This window comes from Entelurus aequoreus, linkage group LG02, assembly GCF_033978785.1.
Source record: "Entelurus aequoreus isolate RoL-2023_Sb linkage group LG02, RoL_Eaeq_v1.1, whole genome shotgun sequence".
In the NCBI taxonomy this organism is placed as follows: Eukaryota; Metazoa; Chordata; class Actinopteri; order Syngnathiformes; family Syngnathidae; genus Entelurus; species Entelurus aequoreus.
Window position 1 is genome coordinate 9,417,811 of NC_084732.1, and position 17,581 is coordinate 9,435,391.

Consider the following 17,581-nt stretch of genomic DNA (forward strand, 5'->3'; position numbering starts at 1 on the left):
CACCTTGTTCCGTCGGTTTGTTTTCTGTTTTGTATCTCCTTGAGTGTTCATTTACGATTAAATCATGTTCCTACCTGCAAGTCCTGTCTGGAGTCGTCTGCCTGGGAGAACAAACCTCGCAGTAAGCTGCAACCCCACCGTGACAGCCCCACTCATAAAAAAGTTGAAAATAAATCATACATTTTTTATACTTTTAACATTTAACTTCAGATCTATCAGTTGATTGTACATTGTTTTTTATTTTATTTTGTTTTCTTGCTTGTTTTGCCATTTTTTGTAAAAAAATAAATAAAAATAAAACTTAGTTTTTTAAATGTCAAACACACAAAGTACGGAATACTTTCCCCCAAAAATATGGAATATTTTCCACAAAAATATGGAATATTTCCCCCAAAAAATATGGAATATTTTCCCCCAAAAATATAGAATATTTTCCCCAAAAATATGGAATATTTTCCCCAAAAAATATGGAATATTTTTCCCATAAAATATGGAATATTTCCCCGCAAAAATATGGAATATTTTCCCCCCCAAAATATGGAATATTTTCCCCAAAAAATATGGAATATTTTTTCCAAAAAATATTTCATTTCATCAAATATTGGATGTGAAATAATTAAATAGTTCAATAAAGATAACAACATTGATATCAATCAATAATTCATTATTATTTTTTGAGCAATGACAGATTAAAAAACAAACAAACAATTATATTCTTGTGGCTCCAAAAAGGGCCGCACTCATAAAAAAGTTAAAAATAAATCATAATTTTTTTAATACTTTTAACATTTACAGTAAGTCCCTAGATCAACTTCAGATCTATCAGTCGATTATACGTTGCTTTTATTTTATTATGTTTTCTTGGCTGCTTTATGCCATTTTTTGTAAAAAAAAAAAAAAAAACTAACTTAGTTTTTTAAATGTCAAACACACAAAATATGGAATATTTTCCCCAAAAAATATAGAATATTTTCCCAAAAAATATGGAATATTTTTCCCAAAAATATGGAATATTTCCCCCCAAAATATGGAATATTTTTCCCCAAAAATATGGAATATTTCCCCCCAAAAATATGGAATATTTTCCCCAAAAAATATGGAATATTTTTTCCCAAAAAATATTTCATTTCATCAAATATTGTATGTGAAATAATTAAATAGTTCAATAAAGATAACAACATTGATATCAATCAATAATTCATTATTATTTTTTGAGCAATGACAGATTAAAAAACAAACAAACAATTATATTCTTGTGGCTCCAAAAAGGGCCCCACTCATAAAAAAGTTAAAAATGAATCATAATTTTTTTAATACTTTTAACATTTACAGTAAGTCCCTAGATCTACTTCAGATCTATCAGTCGATTATAAGTTGCTTTAATTTTATTATGTTTTTTGGCTGTTTTATGCCATTTTTTGTAAAAAAAAACAACAAAAAAACGAACTTAGTTTTTTAAATGTCAAACACACAAAATATGGAATATTTTTCCCCAAAAATATGGAATATTTCCCCTAAAAAATATGGAATATTTCCCCCCAAAAATATGGAATATTTTCCCCAAAAAATATGGAATATTTTTTCCAAAAAATATGGAATATTTTCCCCAAAAATATGGAATATTTTTCCCAAAAAATATGGAATATTTTTCCCCAAAAATATGGAATATTTTCCCCAAAAATATTTCATTTCATCAAATATTGGATGTGAAATAATTAAATAGTTCAATAAAGATAAAAACATTGATATCAATCAATAATTCATTAGCATTTTTTGAGCAATGACAGATTAAAAAACAAACAAACAATTATATTCTTGTGGCTCCAAAAAGGGTCCCACTCATAAAAAAGTTAAAAATAAATCATACATTTTTTTATACTTTTAACATTTACAGTAAGTCCCTAGATCAACTTCAGATCTATCAGTCGATTATAAGTTGTTTTTATTTTATTATGTTTTCTTGCTTGTTTTATGCCATTTTTTGTAAATAAATAAAAATAAAAATTAAAAAAATAAAAAAAAAAATTTAAATGTCAAACACGCAAAATATGGAAACATTTTCCCCAAAAATATGGAATATTTTCCCCCAAAATTATGGAATATTTTTCCCAAAAAATATGGAATATCATTTATTATTTATTTTTCCCCAGAAATATGGAATATTTTTCCCCAAAAACATGTAATATTTTCCCCCAAAAATATGGAATATTTTCCCCAAAAAATAAGGAATATTTTCCCCCCCAAAATTGAATATTTTTCCCCAAAAATATGGAATATTTACCCCCAAAAATATGGAAAATTTTCCCCAAAAAATATTTAATTTAATCAAATATTGAATGTGAAATAATTAAATAGTTCAATAAACATAACAACATTGATTTTAATGCATTATTATTTTTGGAGCAACGACACTTTTAAAGAAAAAAAAACAGAAAAAAATGTAAAAAAAACCAAAAAACTTACATTTTTAAATGTCAAACATGCAAAATATGGAAACATTTTCCCCAAAAATATGGAATATTTTTCCCAAAAAATATGGAATATTTTTCCCAAAAAATATGGAATATTTCCCCCCAGAAATATGGAATATTTTTCCCCAAAAACATGGAATATTTTCCCCCAAAAATATGGAATATTTCCCCCAAAAAATATGGGATATTTCCCCCAAAAAATATGGAATATTTTTCCCCAAAAATATGGAAAATTTACCCCCAAAAATATGGAATATTTCCCCCCAAAAATATGTAATATTTTCCCCCAAAAATAAGGAATATTTTCCCCAAAAAATATGGAATATTTTTCCCCAAAAATAAGGAATATTTCCCCAAAAATATGGAATATTTTTCCAAAAAAATATGGAATATTTTCCCCCAAAAATATGGAATATTTTTCCCAAAAAATATGGAATATTTTTCCCAAAAAATATTTAATTTCATCAAATATTGGATGTGAAATAATTAAATAGTTCAATAAAGATAATCAATCAATCAATCAATGTTTATTTATATAGCCCTAAATCACTAGTGTCTCAAAGGGCTGTACAAGCCACAACGACATCCTCGGTGTCGAGTGGGTCTGATATAATATTGTGAAAGTCAACATTGATTTTAATTCATTATTCTTTTTGTTGCAATTACACTTTTAAAGAAAAATAAACAGCCTGCATGGCAGCTTTGTGTTATTAGAGTTTCAACATTGCCACTTTTTCTTGCTACATTTCAACTGTTTGCTCTTTTATTCCACTTCTTTATGTGTTTTCTGTTGAATTTTTAATATTATTTTTTAGAACGGGCCTTTAAAAAGCCGCACTTTGGACTCCCCTGGTGTCTGTTGTGGCGTTTAGAACGATGCGTTCAATGCCACTCGGTTTCCGCGCTACTGCTTCCAACCAACCGCCCCAAAGAGTGCATGTAAAAAAAAAGCTGCTCGCGTCAAAAACATGTCTTCATTTTCTCTTGTACTCCACATGATTGAATGATGTCCTCCTTACATTCCGGTCTCCACAGGGAACATCATCGGCTCGGGCATCTTCGTGTCCCCTAAAGGAGTCCTGGAGCATGCCGGCTCGGTGGGCCTGTCGCTCATCGTCTGGGTGTGCGGGGGCGGCATCTGCGTCCTGGGCTCCATGTGCTACGCCGAGCTGGGCGTCACCATACCCAAGTCCGGCGGAGACTACTCCTACGTGACCGAGATCTTCGGAGGACTCGTCGGGTGAGACGCGCTTCCTTTCCATTTCTTCACCCCGTCACCAAAATAAGAGCGTGCTCCTTCTCAGATCTTCAAGGCCTTTTCGACTCCAACTGGAAGGCTTTTATTTGATAAGTTCAGACGTAACTGTATCCAATCAGTGGCCACCATGGTCTCATTCAATGGCCGATACTACTTCACTACTAATATTTCAATTCATTTACAGTCCCGGTCAAAAGTTTACATACACTTGTTGTCCTGTTGGAACACCCAACTGCGCCCAAGAATTGTCCTGAAGAATTTAGAGGTAATCCTCCTTTTTCATTGTCCCATTTACCCTCTGTAAAGCAGCAGTTCCATTGGCAGCAAAACAGGCCCAGAGCATAAATACTACCACCACCATGCTTGACGGTAGGCATAGTGTTCCTGGGATTAAAGGCCTCGCCTCACCTCGCCTCATCTGACATTACATGGACAAACATAAGACCTTCTGGAGGAACGTTCTGTAGCAATTTTTATACTTGAAAATGCCTACTGTGTTTTTCCCGACTACAAAACGCATCGGTGTATAAGCCACACCCACTAAGTTTTAGAAAGAAAATCATATTTTTTTCCATTATTTGCCGCGCCGGACTATAAATTGCAGATATATTCGTTGTGAAATGAGTTATTTACACAGAAATATTGTGGAAATGTTTACTTACGTACCTTAGTTGTGACAAGGCAGCAAAACGGCTGATCAAACAAAACAGAAGTCACCGTTATGGATAATGTAATATAACAGTAATATGTAATATGCAATGTAATATAACAGTAACATGCAATAAAACAGTAATATGTAATATAACAGTCATATGTAATATAACAGTAATATGTCATGTAATAAAACAGTAATATGTCATGTAATAAAACAGTAATATGTAATAACAGTAATATGTAATGTAATAAAACAGTAATATGTAATGTAATGAAACAGTAATATGCAATGTATTAAAACAGTAATATGTAATGTAATAAAACAGTAATATGTAATGTAATAAAACAGTAATATGTCGTGTAATAAAACAGTAATATGTAATAACAGTAATATGTAATGTAATAAAACAGTAATATGTAATGTAATAAAACAGTAATATGTAATGTAATAAAATAGTAATATGTAACATAATAAAACAGTAATATGAAATGTAATAAAACAGTAATATGTAATGTAATAAAACAGTAATATGAAATGTAATAAAACAGTAATATGTATTGTAATAAAACAGTAATATGTAACGTAATAAAACAGTAATATGAAATGTAATAAAACAACAATATGTAATAAAATAGTAATATGTAATATAATAAACAATAATATGTAATGAAACAGTAATATGTAATGTAACAATAATATGTAATAAAACAGTAATATGTAATAAAACAGTAATATGTAATGTAATAAAACAGTAATATGTAATAACAGTAATATGCAATGTATTAAAACAGTAATATGTAATGTAATAAAACAGTAATATGTAATGTAATAAAATAGTAATATGTAATGTAATAAACAATAATGTGTAATGAAACAGTATTATGTAATGTAACAATAATATGTAATAAAACAGTAATATGTAATAAAACAGTAATATGTAATGTAATAAAACAGTAATATGTAAAAACAGTAATATGTAATGTAATAAAACAGTAATATGCAATGTATTAAAACAGTAATATGTAATGTAATAAAACAGTAATATGTAATGTATTAAAACAGTAATATGCAATGTATTAAAACAGTAATATGTAATGTAATAAAACAGTAATATGCAATGTATTAAAACAGTAATATGTAATGTAATAAAACAGTAATATGTAATGTAATAAAACAGTAATATGTAATGTAATAAAACAGTAATATGCAATGTATTAAAACAGTAATATGTAACGTAATAAAACAGTAATATGAAATGTTTACTTACGTACCTAAATTGTGACAAGGCAGCAAAATGGCTGATCAAACAAAACAGAAGTCACCGTTATGGACCCCCCTGGCTGCGCAAGCTGGCTCTCCAATCAGCTTAACAGACTCAATAATTCCATGCAAGAACATGCAAACTCTACCTAAGAAGATCCCGAGCCTGGGGGATCGAACCCAAGACCTTGTCATTGTGAGGCAAACGCACTCACCCCTGTTCTACCATGCTGCTATATATGGATACATATATATGTAAGTATAGTCAAGGTTTCTGTGGATTATTCGTTATACAATGCGGAATATACGCTAGGTCAGGAAAATACACAGAGGCTATATGATCCCGACAAGCCTGTCACCACTTTGTCAACAAATGCCTGAGCAAATTGTTTAAGAACAACATTTCTCAACCAAGCTATTGCAAGGAATTTCGGTATTTCACCATCTACGCTCCGTAATATCATCAAAAGGTTCGGAGAATCTGGAGAAATCACTGCACGTAAGCCATGATATTATGAACCTTCCATCTCTCAGGGGGTACGTCATCAAAAAGCGACGTCAGTGTGTAAAGGATATCGCCACATGGGCTCAGGAACACTTCAGAAAACCCCTGTCAGTAACCACAGTCGGTCGCTACATCTGTAAGTGCAAGTTAAACTGTACGATGCAAAGCCAAAGCCATTTATCAACAACACCCAGAAATGCCGCCTGCTCGGCTGGGCCCCGAGCTCATCTAAGATGGACTGATGCAAAAGTGTGTTGGAATCATGATAATAATCCTTGGTGACCTTGTGGACTGTTGTTGTTGTTGTTGCAGCTTCCTGTTGCTGTGGAGCGCCGTGCTCATCATGTACCCCACCACCCTGGCCGTCATCGCCCTCACCTTCGCCAACTACGTGCTGCAGCCCGCCTTCCATAACTGTCTGCCCCCCTACGCCGCCACCCGACTGCTGGCCACCATCTGCGTGTGTGAGTCCCACACCGTGTAATGTGTCATATATAAATGTAATATGTCATGTAATAAAACAGTAATATGTCATGTAATAAAACAGTAATATGTAATGTAATAAAACAGTAATATGTAATGTAATAAAACAGTAATATGTAATGTAATAAAACAGTAATATGTAATAACAGTAATATGTAATGTAACAAAACAGTAATATGCAATGTATTAAAACAGTAATATGTAATGTAATAAAACAGTAATATGTAATAACAGTAATATGTAATGTAATAAAACAGTAATATGCAATGTATTAAAACAGTAATATGTAATGTAATAAAACAGTAATATGCAATGTATTAAAACAGTAATATGTAATGTAATAAAACAACAATATGTAATAAAATAGTAATATGTAATGTAATAAACAATAATATGTAATCAAACAGTAATATGTAATAAAACAGTAATATGTAATAAAACAGTAATATGTAATAACAGTAATATGTAATAAAACAGTAATATGCAATGTATTAAAAGAGTAATATGTAATGTAATAAAACAGTAATATGTAATGTAATAAAACAGTAATATGCAATGTATTAAAACAGTAATATGTAATGTAATAAAACAGTAATATGCAATGTATTAAAACAGTAATATGTAATGTAATAAAACAGTAATATGCAATGTATTAAAACAGTAATATGAAATGTAATAAAAAAGTAATATGCAATGTAATAAAACAGTAATATGTAATGTAATAAAACAGTAATATTTAATGTAATAAAATAGTAATATGTAAATTAATAAAACAGTAATATGTAATGTAATAAAACAGTAATATGCAATGTATTAAAACAGTAATATGTAATGTAATAAAACAGTTTAGTTTAGTTTAGTTTATTAAGGATCCCCATTAGTCTACACCGCAGTGGAGACTATTCTTCCTGGGGTCCAGGCAAAAACATCACACAATCACAAAACAAAAGATTAAAATGCAACAGTAATATGCAATGTATTAAAACAGTAATATGTCATGTAATAAAACAGTAATATGTCATGTAATAAAACAGTAATATGTAATGTAATAAAACAGTAATATGCAATGTATTAAAACAGTAATATGTAATGTAATAAAACAGTAATATGTAATGTAATAAAACAGTAATATGTCATGTAATAAAACAGTAATATGTAATAACAGTAATATGTAATGTAATAAAACAGTAATATGCAATGTATTAAAACAGTAATATGTAATGTAATAAAACAGTAATATGTAATGTATTAAAACAGTAATATGTAATGTAATAAAACAGTAATATGCAATGTATTAAAACAGTAATATGTAATGTAATAAAACAACAATATGTAATAAAATAGTAATATGTAATGTAATAAACAATAATATGTAATGAAACAGTAATATGTAATGTAACAATAATATGTAATAAAACAGTAATATGTAATAAAACAGTAATATGTAATGTAATAAAACAGTAATATGTAATAACAGTAATATGTAATGTAATAAAACAGTAATGTGCAATGTAATAAAACAGTAATATGTAATGTAATAAAACAGAAATATGTAATGTAATAAAACAGTAATATGCAATGTAATAAAACAGTAATATGCAATGTATTGAAACAGTAATATGTAATGTAATAAAACAACAATATGTAATAAAATAGTAATATGTAATGTAATAAACAATAATATGTAATGAAACAGTAATATGTAATGTAACAATAAAATGTAATAAAACAGTAATATGTAATAAAACAGTAATATGTAATGTAATAAAACAGTAATATGTAATAACAGTAATATGTAATGTAATAAAACAGTAATATGTAATGTAATAAAACAGTAATATTTAATGTAATAAAACAGTAATATGTAATGTAATAAAACAGTAATATGCAATGTATTAAAATAGTAATATGTAATGTAATAAAACAGTAACATGCAATGTATTAAAACAGTAATATGTAATGTAATAAAACAACAATATGTAATAAAATAGTAATATGTAATGTAATAAACAATAATATGTAATGAAACAGTAATATGTAATGTAACAATAAAATGTAATAAAACAGTAATATGTAATAAAACAGTAATATGTAATGTAATAAAACAGTAATATGTAATAACAGTAATATGTAATGTAATAAAACAGTAATATGCAATGTAATAAAACAGTAATATGTAATGTAATAAAACAGTAATATGTAATGTAATAAAACAGTAATATGCAATGTATTAAAACAGTAATATGTAATGTAATAAAACAGTAATATGCGATGTATTAAAACAGTAATATGTAATGTAATAAAACAACAATATGTAATAAAATAGTAATATGTAATGTAATAAACAATAATATGTAATGAAACAGTAATATGTAATGTAACAATAATATGTAATAAAACAGTAATATGTAATAAAACAGTAATATGTAATGTAATAAAATAGTAATATGTAACGTAATAAAACAGTAATATGAAATGTAATAAAACAGTAATATGTAATGTAATAAAACAGTAATATGCAATGTATTAAAACAGTAATATGTAATGTAATAAAACAACAATATGTAATAAAATAGTAATATGTAATGTAATAAACAATAATATGTAATGAAACAGTAATATGTAATGTAACAATAATATGTAATAAAACAGTAATATGTAATAAAAGAGTAATATGTAATAACAGTAATATGTAATGTAATAAAACAGTAATATGCAATGTAATAAAACAGTAATATGTAATGTAATAAAACAGGAATATGTAATGTAATAAAACAGTAATATGTCATGTAATAAAACAGTAATATGCAATGTATTAAAACAGTAATATGTAATGTAATAAAACAGTAATATGCAATGTATTAAAACAGTAATATGTAATGTAATAAAACAACAATATGTAATAAAATAGTAATATGTAATTTAATAAAACAGTAATATGAAATGTAATAAAACAATAATATGTAATGTAATAAAACAGTAATATGTAATGTAATAAAACAGTAATATGTAATGTAATAAAATAGTAATATGTAACGTAATAAAACAGTAATATGAAATGTAATAAAACAGTAATATGTAATGTAATAAAACATTACTAAGTGTCTTTATGAACAGCAAACATGGTGAATTTACAGAGGAATTTGTGTGAAACTGAAACAGTACAAAAACAATGCCATTGTAAGTCAATAAGTTAATAATACTAACACAGACACTTGTAGACATGTTAGCATATTAGCTAATGCCAACAGCGCTAGTTTGATTACATTACGATAGCACGAAAAAAATGTGCATGAAAACACTCCTCCGGACATCACACGTGGGACGCTTTAGTAAGTAAGAATTGTTTTAGTTGTATTGTAAAAAAAACCGGCGTGATGATTGATGAATCCATACGAGTAAAAACGCTATGGAGGGCTAGAAGACAACACGACACTTCTACTTCCGGTTCAAAGCGCTTAACAGAAGGAAGGTCCATAAAACAAACAATAACACAACACTCTGTTTGAATGTTCGGGCTGTAGAAAAGGCCGTAGAAAAAAAGTAGCGCTATATTGATATCATTGATCAATATACCGTATATCCCCATCACGCTTGAGGCGAGACACAGAGACAGGAAGTGAGCTCAGTCTCGCCTTGCAGAAACTATTTTTGGTGGCATCGAGTCACAACCTGAGCCTCGTTAAGCCGCAGGTCTGGACCACGTGGCGTGTTGTGTCGGGGTAACTGTGCTAACTTTGTGTGACCCTTAAAATTCGACTCGGTTTTACGACGGCATCTTTATTTTGGAAATAAAGATGTGTTGAAACACCAACGCTAGCTAGCATGAAGTAGCTGCTGCTGCAGGTTGCATTTGACGCTGGAAACCAGCCATTAATCAATGCCGGACAGGCCTCTTGTCACTGTAAGCCTTCAAAGAGTCGTCGCCGTGGAAACGGACGGGGGTCTCCGCCACAGGAAGTCATTCTTAGTGAAGTGGCAGGAGGAGTTCCCCGAGTGACTCGGCTCAGTTAGTATTCTGCAGCCGAGGTGGCCCTCAATGGTGGATTTACCTGCGCTGTCACGCCGGCTCCGCCCCCTGTCAGCGCCGACACACGGCTCCGCCCCCTGGCAGCGCCGACACACGGCTCCGCCCCCTGGCAGCGCCGACACACGGTGGTCGCACAGAAGTCAGCCGGGTGGACGAGTGGGCTGCTGCCATGCCAAACATTCCCACTGGAAGCTAGTTGGTCCACTTTGAGCAGTGGGAGGAAGGAGATGGATGTGACACAACAGCCTGGGAGGAAGGAGATGGATGTGACACAACAGCCTGGGAGGAAGGAGATGGATGTGACACAACAGCCTGGGAAGAAGGAGATGGATGTGACACAACAGCCTGGGAGGAAGGAGATGGATGTGACACAACAGCCTGGGAGGAAGGAGATGGATGTGACACAACAGCCTGGGAGGAAGGAGATGGATGTGACACAACAGCCTGGGAGGAAGGAGATGGATGTGACACAACAGCCTGGGAGGAAGGAGATGGATGTGACACAACAGCCTGGGAGGAAGGAGATGGATGTGACACAACAGCCTGGGAGGAAGGAGATGGACGTGACACAACAGCCTGGGAGGAAGGAGATGGATGTAACACAACAGCCTGGGAGGAAGGAGATGGACGTGACACAACAGCCTGGGAGGAAGGAGATGGATGTGACACAACAGCCTGGGAGGAAGGAGATGGACGTGACACAACAGCCTGGGAGGAAGGAGATGGATGTGACACAACAGCCTGGGAGGAAGGAGATGGATGTGACACAACAGCCTGGGAGGAAGGAGATGGACGTGACACAACAGCCTGGGAGGAAGGAGATGGACGTGACACAACAGCCTGGGAGGAAGGAGATGGACGTGACACAACAGCCTGGGAGGAAGGAGATGGATGTAACACAACAGCCTGGGAGGAAGGAGATGGATGTGACACAACAGCCTGGGAGTCCTGCGGTGTGTTTACTTGTGTGTGATATCATGTGCGATACAAGCAGTCCTGCGGCGTGTTTACTTGTGTGTGATATCATGTGCGATACAAGCAGTCCTGCAGGGTGTTTACTTGTGTGTGATATCATGTGCGATACAAGCAGTCCTGCAGCGTGTTTACTTGTGTGTGATAACATGTGCGATACAAGCAGTCCTGCGGCGTGTTTACTTGTGTTTAATATCATGTGCGATATAAGCAGTCCTGTACCATGTTTACTTGTGTGTCATATCATGTGGGATACAAGCAGTCCTGCAGCGTGTTTACTTGTGTGTGATATCTTGTGCGATACAAGCAGTCCTGCAGCATGTTTACTTGTGTGTGATATCATGTGCGATACAAGCAGTCCTGCAGCGTGTTTACTTGTGTGTGATATCATGTGTGATACAAGCAGTCCTGCAGTGTGTTTACTTGTGTGTGATATCATGTGCGATACAAGCAGTCCTGCAGCTGGTTTACTTGTGTTTGATATCATGTGCAATACAAGCAGTCCTGCAGCATGTTTACCTGTGTTTAATATCATGTGCGATACAAGCAGTCCTGTGGTGTGTTTACTTGTGTTTGATATCATATGCGATATAAGCAGCCATGCAGTCTTTGTGTGTGATATCATGTGCAATACAAGCAGTCACGCAGGGTATTTATTTGTGTGTGAAATAATGGGTGATACAAGCAGTCCTGCAGCGTGTTTAATTGTGTGTGATATCATGTGCGATACAAGCAGTCTTACAGCGTGTTTACTTGTGTGTGATATCTTGTGCGATACAAGCAGTCCTGCGGCCTGTTTAATTTTGTGTGATATCATGTGCGATACAACCATCCTACAGTGTGTTTACTTGTTTGTGATATCATATGCAATATAATCAGTCATGCAGTCTTTGTGTGTGATATCATGTGCAATATAAGCTGTCACGCAGAGTATTTATTTGTGTGTGAAATAATGGGTGATACAAGCAGTCCTGCAGCGTGTTTACTTGTGTGTGATATCACATGTGATTTAAGCAGTCCTGCGGCGTGTTTACTTGTGTGTGATATCATGTGCGATACAAGCAGGCCTGCAATGTGTTTACTTGTGTGTGTGATATCACGTGCGATGCAAGCAGTCCTGCACCGCGTTTACTTGTGTTTAATATCATGTGCGATACGGGCAGGCCTGCAGAGTGTTTACTCTCGTGCGATATCATTTCAGAGTAACATGTTTGTCGGCCATATTGGGTCAGATTGCTGGATCAGCAAAGTTCTTGCTTCCACAGCAAACAAGGCGTGCGTATCAAATATCAAGTAAGAGATAACCTATATAAGTATCGCACAAAAACAACGGGTGTTGTTGCAATGAAACTTGCATACGCAGCGTCCACTCAGCAGTTTGTGAGGATGTTAAATCCTGAGTTGTGTGTTTCCTCTGCTGGTCTGCTTTGTGCGCTTTCACACGAAACAGGAAGTAGAAGCAATCAAAGATCATGCATGTTAAGAGGAAACAGGAAGTAGAGGCAATCAAAGATCATGCGTGTTTCACAATAAAATATATTTTCAGCCCACTCCACCAAGCTACACTTCTGTGTTTTGTCACTCTAAAGCTGATAACACACGTGTACATGAAATATTGCCCAACCTCGGGCGGTTGAAATATGACGCAATATACACGAAGGTGAAAGAGTGAACTTACCTTAGTTCTTCATGAGGCCTGCAGAGGATGTGAGTGATGCAACTTCCTGTGGACCATGTGACACGTTGTGGAGCGGTAACAGGACGGAGTGAAACCCCTAATGTGAAGAAGCAAATATGTCCAAATGCATTAAATATTATATTTCATGTTAAAAGTACTTTATTGATCCCTGGGGGAAATTCAGCACCACAGTTTGCTAACAATAGACAATAAATACTTTGGTATTTTTACATGTGAATAACATAAATACAGTCTATTATACAGCATTATTCACATGTGAATAATATAAGTACAGTCTATTATACAGCATTATTCACATGTGAATAACATAAATACAGTCTATTATACAGCATTATTCACATGTGAATAATATAAATACAGTCTATTATACAGCATTATTCACATGTGAATAACATAAATACAGTCTATTATACAGCATTATTCACATGTGAATAATATAAATACAGTCTATTATACAGCATTATTCACATGTGAATAACATAAATACAGTCTATTATACAGCATTATTCACATGTGAATAACATAAATACTGTCTGTTATACAGCATTATTCACATGTGAATAACATAAATACTGTCTATTATACAGCATTATTCACACGTGAATAACATAAATACAGTCTATTATACAGTATTATTCACATGTGAATAACATAAATACAGTCTATTATACAGCATTATTCACATGTGAATAATATAAATACAGTCTATTATACAGAATTATTCACATGTGAATAACATAAATACAGTCTATTATACAGCATTATTCACATGTGAATAACATAAATACAGTCTATTATACAGCATTATTCACATGTGAATAACATAAATACAGTCTATTATACAGCATTATTCACATGTATTTATAAATTAAAAAAAACACTTTAAAACATCTACAAATTAAAACTGAAGAAGATAAAAACATATTTGAACACTAAAATACTATTATTATGGCTCTTAAAAAAAGCCATAACAATATTTAATATTTCTTCTGAAGAAATCAGGAAGTGACGTCATGTAAACAGGAAGTGATGCACCCAAATCCCCTGTTTTATTTATCATTTTAAAAAAACACTCTAAAACATTTACAATTTAAAACTGAAGATGATAAAAAAAATATTTGAACACTCAAATATGAATAATATGGCTCTTAAGAAGCCATAGCAATATTTAATAATTATTCTGCTCATTAAAGTACATTGTGTGTCAATCTATTATTACTTTTTGATCACATTCAACAATATTGTGATAACAATGATAACTGTGATCATTTTGCTGTGATAAAGGGACAAGCGGTAGAATAAGGATGGATGGATGAAATTTTACTTTGTATTGTTACATTTTTTTTACTCTAAAACATCTACAAATTAAAACTAAAGAAGAGAACAAATATTTGAACACTTAAATACGAATAATATGACTCTTAAGAAGCCATAGCGATATTGAATCATTCTTCTGCTAATTAAAGTACATTGTGTGTCAATCTATTTAAAAAAATTAAAAAAAACTTAGTCAAAATATTCATGTTATTATATAAAATTATATTGTTAGAAAAAAAATGGAAAATGTGGCTTATCAACGCACATCTTTTGCCGGTTTTGATGCTATGATAAATGTTATGTTGTATTTTATTTGTTATTATATCGTACATGTATTGTGTGCTTTTTTTTCTTTTTCTCTCTTTTTCTTTTCGTTTTCTTTGGAAATTTTAATTTTACTGCCTTTTTGACATCATAGCCAGGGAGGGGACGACACATGAAAACTATCCTTCTGGCTAATTCTGGCTTTTTTTTAAACTATGTGTAGTCATTTCTTTTATGAAATGGCATTGTTCCCTTTGAAATAAACTAATCTTAATCTGAACGTCACCAATAGGAAGTAATAATGGTCTTCTTCATGTGTGTGTGTGTGTGTGTGTGTGTGTGTGTGTGTGTGTGTGTGTGTGTGTGTGTGTGTGTGTGTGTGTGTGTGCGTGTGTGTGTGCGTGTGCGTGTGTCAGTGTTCTTAACCTGGGTGAACTGCTCCAGTGTGCGCTGGGCCACAAGGATCCAGGACGTGTTCACTGTGGGAAAGCTGCTCGCCCTGGGTCTCATCATCGTGGTTGGACTGGTTCAAATCGGCCGAGGTAAACACACACACACACACACACACACACACACACACACACACACACACACACACACACACACACACACACACACGCACATATATTCTTGTATTTGTTACCTTCTTTAGACCTGAGAAAAATGAAAAGCTTGTTGTGAAAAATGAGTTGGAATTTCACAAGAAAAAGGTCACAATTTCACAAGAACAACTTTTGAATTTTGGCAGTATTATAATCAAAGTCGTCATTTTACTCAACGCAAGTCAAAATGTTACAAGAGAAACTGAACATTTGTGCAATATTATGATAAAAGTTGGAATTTTACTCGATAAATTTTGCAATTTTAAAAGAAAAGCTTAACATTTTGGCAATTTTGTGAAAAGTCATCATTTTACTCAAAAAAACTCAGTATTTACAAGAACAGTGATAAAAGTCCTTTTTTTTTTTTTAAACTAATGTTTGCATTAAAAAGTAATAATTTTACATTATAAAAGTAATAATTGTACATAAAAAAAGGAATAATTTTACGAGAAAATATTGCAATATTACAGAAACAGAAAGAATATGAGAAATTGTTCCCAATTTTATAAGAAAAAAGTTGACACTGTGAGAAAAAGTCTGCTTTTAGTTCATTTTAAATTTTTTAAATTTTTTGTATGTAGTTGGTTTTTAAACCTTCATTATTTACTTTGTTATTACAGTATGTCTCTATGTACATATTTATTTATTTATTTTAATTGATTTTGGCCAAAGGGGGCACATTTCAATTTCTTACACACACTTGTTATTTCATATGTTGACCAGAGGGGGAGCACTTTTAAAAGCGACACACAGTCAATGTGAAAAATCCCTCCTTTTTGGGACCACCCTCATTTTGATAGTAGTCACCACAAATGAGACATTGTCTATTAGATGCAATGTTATTGATTTATGTCATCACTTGTTCACACCTCCTCATATGGAAGATACTTTTCCTTCTTCGTGTCTCAGGAAGGGTAGAAATACAAGAACACACGCACACACACACACACATTCTTGTATTTGTTACCTTCTTGAGACCTGAGAAAAAAGCCTCCCTCTTTAGGACCAGCCTTTCTAGATATATAAAGAAGTGTATTTACAACATTAATAATATATACATACTATGCACATATAATAAAGCTTGTTGTGAAAAATGAGTTGGAATTTCACAAGGAAAAGATCACAATTTCACAAGAAAAACTTTTGAATTTTGGCAGTATTATAATAAAAGTCGTCATTTTACTCAACGCAAGTCAAAATTTTGCAAGAAAAACTGAACATTTGTGCAATATTATGATAAAAGTTGGAATTTTACTCAATAACAGTCGCAATTTTAAAAGAAAAGCTTAACATTTTGGCAGTTTTATGAAAAGAGTCGTAATTTAACTCGCCAAAAATCACAATTTTATAAGAGAACTTTCAAATGTTGGCAATATTATAATAATAATCGGAATTTTTACTTGGCAAAATTGTAAAAAAAAGTCATCATTTTACTCAAAAAAAATTTCAGTATTTTACGAGAACAGCGATAAAAAGTCTTAATTTTATATGACAAATGTTTGCATTAAAAAGTAATAATTTTACATTAAAAAAGTAATAATTTTACGAGAAAATATTGCAATATTACAGAAACAGAAAGAATACGAGAAATTGTTCCCAATTTTATAAGAAAAAAGTTGACACACTGAGAGAAAAAGTCTGCTTTTAGTTAATTTTTGTATTTTTTATTTGTAATTGTTTTTTAAACCTTCATTATTTACTTGGTTATTACAGTATGTCTCTTTATACATATATTTTTAATTTTTTTAATTCATTTTGGCCAAAGGGGGCGCATTTAATTTTACTCGACAAAAGTCACAATTTTATAAGAGAACTTTCAAATGTTGGCAATATTATAATAATCATCGGAATTTTTACTTGGCAAAATTGTGACAAAAGTCATCATTTTACACAAAAAAATTCAATATTTTACGAGAACAGCGATAAAAAGTCCTAATTTTATATGAAAAATGTTTGTCATATAAAATAAGTAATAATTTTCCATTAAAAAAGTAATAATTTTACATAAAAAAGTAATAATTTTACGAGAAAATATTGCAATATTACAGAAACAATACAAGAAATT

General features: G+C 31.9%; 1 protein-coding gene across 2 annotated transcripts in view; it reads left to right on the forward strand.

The window, feature by feature from the left end:
- LOC133629962 (asc-type amino acid transporter 1-like) overlaps nt 1-17,581 on the forward strand; it is a 59,122-nt gene that overhangs the window by 26,873 nt on the left and 14,668 nt on the right. For both annotated transcript variants that reach the window (XR_009821173.1, XM_062021127.1), the window contains exons 2-4: nt 3,507-3,711; nt 6,462-6,613; nt 15,331-15,456. Coding sequence is in view for 1 of the 2 variants with exons in the window: in XM_062021127.1 (XP_061877111.1) it covers nt 3,507-3,711; nt 6,462-6,613; nt 15,331-15,456 (483 nt within the window). In the remaining variant the exon portion in view is untranslated. The remainder of the gene's footprint in view (nt 1-3,506; nt 3,712-6,461; nt 6,614-15,330; nt 15,457-17,581) is intronic.